This window comes from Sphaeroforma arctica (assembly GCF_001186125.1).
Source record: "Sphaeroforma arctica JP610 unplaced genomic scaffold supercont1.415, whole genome shotgun sequence".
In the NCBI taxonomy this organism is placed as follows: domain Eukaryota; class Ichthyosporea; order Ichthyophonida; genus Sphaeroforma; species Sphaeroforma arctica.
Window position 1 is genome coordinate 58,110 of NW_014040143.1, and position 3,912 is coordinate 62,021.

The 3,912-nt window shown below is 41.5% G+C and overlaps 2 protein-coding genes across 2 annotated transcripts in view; one reads left to right on the forward strand and one right to left on the reverse strand.

Moving 5' to 3' along the window:
* Nucleotides 1-177: 177 nt before the first annotated feature.
* On the reverse strand, nt 178-1,325 carry SARC_06038 (hypothetical protein; the record flags this gene model as incomplete). Its single annotated transcript, XM_014300078.1, has 1 exon — nt 178-1,325. The coding sequence occupies exon 1, from the start codon at nt 1,240-1,242 to the stop codon at nt 178-180; it is 1,065 nt and encodes a 354-aa protein (XP_014155553.1). The 5' UTR covers nt 1,243-1,325.
* Nucleotides 1,326-3,411: 2,086 nt separating this feature from the next.
* SARC_06039 (hypothetical protein) overlaps nt 3,412-3,912 on the forward strand; it is a 3,409-nt gene continuing 2,908 nt past the window's right edge. The window contains exon 1 of the mRNA XM_014300079.1: nt 3,412-3,442. Within this exon, the coding sequence (XP_014155554.1) occupies nt 3,440-3,442 (3 nt within the window). The 5' untranslated portion in view covers nt 3,412-3,439. The remainder of the gene's footprint in view (nt 3,443-3,912) is intronic.

Sequence of the window (3,912 nt, forward strand, 5' to 3'; positions counted from 1 at the left end):
ACACACCACACACACACACACACACACACTACTATATATATATATATATATATATATATATATATATATATGTGTGTTTTTGCAAGTACTAGTAGTGTGAAAATCATTGCGCAATTTTGCGTAGAGCTTTTTAGACATGCCGGGAACGAAAGCAAATATCGTGTACGGCAGAAACTATTAATGTAGACACACTGTCGTTCGCTTAGGAAGCAACGTATGGGCTACGTACGTTGCCAATATTATAAAGGAGTCCTCCCCTGAAAATTCTTCATCAACCAATTCAGCATCCGATACAACCCACTGCTTCAAACTCTTATCGCCGAATGATCGAGAAATAGCCAGCACCCCCTGAACACGCCATACTCCTTTCCAGGCCACAAATCCACCCGCGTCTTTTATCCTCTGGAATTCATCCAGTCTATTCGGTTTATGATCATACGATAGAGGTACCGCTTTACCATCCCGGTACATAACAGCGCGACAATCGCCGGCATTTCCAACAACCAAGGCGTCCTCCGTCAGAAGCGCAACAAGCACACAGGCACCGTCGTGCCAGTTATTCTTTGTGGCGCGGGTCAAGAATTGACTGTCCAGTTTGTTGAAACTGACCTGCAGAGCCGCACCACATGCGCCTATCATCGCATTCCGGTATGCGATCCTGTCTTCTAATTCTTTCACATTTATACGCTCTGCATCCCTACTAGAGGGTTTGGATTCATCTATCCCACTATCCTCTCCGCTATCGTATCCACTATCATTTCCAGTGTCCTCACGAGCCTTGATATTCCCTCCTACCTTAGCTGCTATGTTTTTAGACGTGCTAGCATAGGGTTTTGCACATACGAGATTCCTCCTGATGTTACTCAGTTCCGTGTCCACCATTGTGCCGAGATTCTCCATCACATACTCCGAACATCTCGCACCGGCGTGTCCGTCGAACACACCGAAAAACATAACGTCCGAGTTCTCACTCAAGGGTGCGTGTGCACTATACCTATCTTCTTGGTAAGATCGTTTACCCTTGATAGTGGCTGTACTATAAACTAAGTCCTTCCCCGCTGCCCCTACATATACAGATGGACTCTCAGGACATTTGAGCCTTGGAGGTGCCCATTTATCGCGCGAGTTTGTGCTTTTCTGTTCGGCACGTGCTCCCGGCGACCCTTGTAAGTGTGTATACAGCGCAGCACACGTGGCCATGGAAATTGTGATTCCAGAGGCGCCACGGAATCGGAAAGGCATCTTACTTGAAGTCTAATGCTTCTACTCTAGTTAACACAGAACAATATATGACAAGCAAGCAATAGTGCAATTCACTATGCTTTATTCCTTAATCAAATAAAACAGCTGTCGGCGTGTGCATTTTTCATTTTGTCTATAGATATTTACAATCTATGTACAATACCACAAAGAGAGGAGACAAAAAGGTGTGACTTCATCACATCATAAAGAATTTATTGAAAAAGCAACAACAATAAAAAAAAAGCCGCATCTTCGTTTTCTTCTTCTGCTCGTTTCTATATAGGGTTTGCCGATATTTATGGAAATATTGTCGGTTTGGCCTTTGGGTTTCCTGAATAATATTTTTGGTAAAAATATATAAATAAACAGAAACGAAGAAAAACGCGTGTATTTTATACTATTTTTTAATGAATGCCAAATGGCGAGCTTGGGGTATAAACGATGTGGCAGCGTACAACACAGTGTATCTGAATTAGCTCTTAATCGCGGAGATAGATAGTCTATGCTTACCATACATACAACACAGTGTATTTGAATTAGTCCTTAATCGCGGAGATAGATCGTCTATGCTTACCATACATACAACACAGTGTATCTGAATTAGCCCTTAATCGCGGAGATAGCTCGTCTATGCTTACCATATCAAAGTATGTGTATGAAGTTGTCATTTTTCTCAGATTACCCGCGATAAATCAAGCTCTCACCGGTTAAGTCCCACACAGTGTGTCCCTGCACAACACTATAACCCTGCCTTCAATCCCGAGCACCCGCTCAGCATCATATATCACCCCCGTTGATGCATAATATAGTCAATAATCAGGGCACAGAGTACTGTATCAAACTTCATATCACCATACACTTATCGACGTAGGAGTTAAATTTTTTATCGATACCTCCCTTCTCATGCTCGGAACTGCACTAAACTCTAGCAGCGACCTTAACCTGCATATCCTGTCTGCTACTTTATGAAATACGTTCGCTGGAAGATGAATTAAGGTCCACCACAATTCACTCAGATAGGTTCTTATTGCACTTCGGTTCACTCTCATTCATCCTCAAGTCGCTGGTGTGGCAACTGGGCTCAGCAGAAATGTTTCAAATAACGTACAAAACTCACGAAAAATTGCTACTCTCTTGGAGAGTCAATATGCGCCTCAGGGATATTCACACTGCACTTTATATTTTCTGAGGTGTCTGAACTGACAGATTGACAAAATTATTTACTTTACCTACAGCCCCGTCAGCAACTTCTGTCAAAAAGAAAGCTCACCACGCGAGAATGCAATAAAGTATAATTTGTACAACTGCTAGTATCTAATTTAGTGTCTTTAGGATACTTTGGAGAGTCTGCACGGCATATTTGTTGATGTGATGGTATTGTACGCGTGAAATTCTGTAGAAAATCTCTCACAGGGGTTATCCTTACGAGTAAAGTCTGCTGTAGTGCACGGACAGCTTTCTGGGAAACTATCGATATAAATTGAGACAGTCTCTATTGGTACAATATCACTAACCTTTGTTCATTTTTTTTTTAAATCTGGCGAAGTGTTCGAGAGTAAAGAGGTAAATAAGCCAATGATGTGATGCTCTCGCGCACAGTATATCGATGACATATGCGGAGTTTTGGATAAAAAAATGTGCGCTGTTGTAAGGATTTGAACAGGTGACCGCTTGCATGTCTGCAAAGACATGATTTTATGTTCCTGGCTTTACATATTTCAGTCGAGTTCAAGAGACGCTGTTATTAGAGGTCAGATTCGTTTCAGCCATTTCACAGCAAACAATTAATCGAATCTCTCTAGTATGTCCTTACATATTAGAAGTATTCACAACGATGTTTATATATGTAATTAATACCCCAGATATAAAAATACGCGTGCGGTGTTCTGTGGGTCCTGCGACCTGTCTATTTTTTTTTAATATGCTTTTTTTTCTCTCTGCTTGGAGTCTGCGACTCTGCGGAGAAATGCACAAAATATTCCGATCAAAATTTGTAATTATTTAGGCGGCTATGAAAATTTCGGAAGTTCGGAACCCTACGCGGCTAGAACGTAAACAATCTCTCGTCAATCGACTTTTTAGTGCGAGTCGGCCGTACGGCCGTCGGCCGGTCGTGTGTATTAAAATATGTAAATAAATATTAAGGTAAGTGATAGAAAGACGAATTATAGTATATCGCTGTTAAGCCATCGAAACAATGGTACGTGCAATAAGTGTCAAAATCAAATGTGGCTGTGTGTTCCCACTAAGTTATTCGCTTCTAATCTAAACAGACCAAGATATCATCGCTTTAGCTACAGTTTTCGGGTCTGTACCTCCCGCCTAACATTCCGAGTGTGTCATTTTTTGCATTTCGTCTACCTTCATAGCTTCAGCCTGTAAATTTCGGGCACTGTTACATTGATGCGAAAAAGAGATGTGCAGATTGCCAGGCAGCGTAGTATGAGAAAATGTATTTATAAGTACTGGTATCTTGATATTTACACCGATCAACGGGATGCTAATCGGATTAGTAGTAGTTGCCCATTCAAGCCTTCGTGTCTTAAGTTGAGACACATTAATTGTTCGTATTGAACATATGTATAATACACACACACACACACACACACACACACACACACACACACACACACACACACACACACACACACACACACACACACACACACA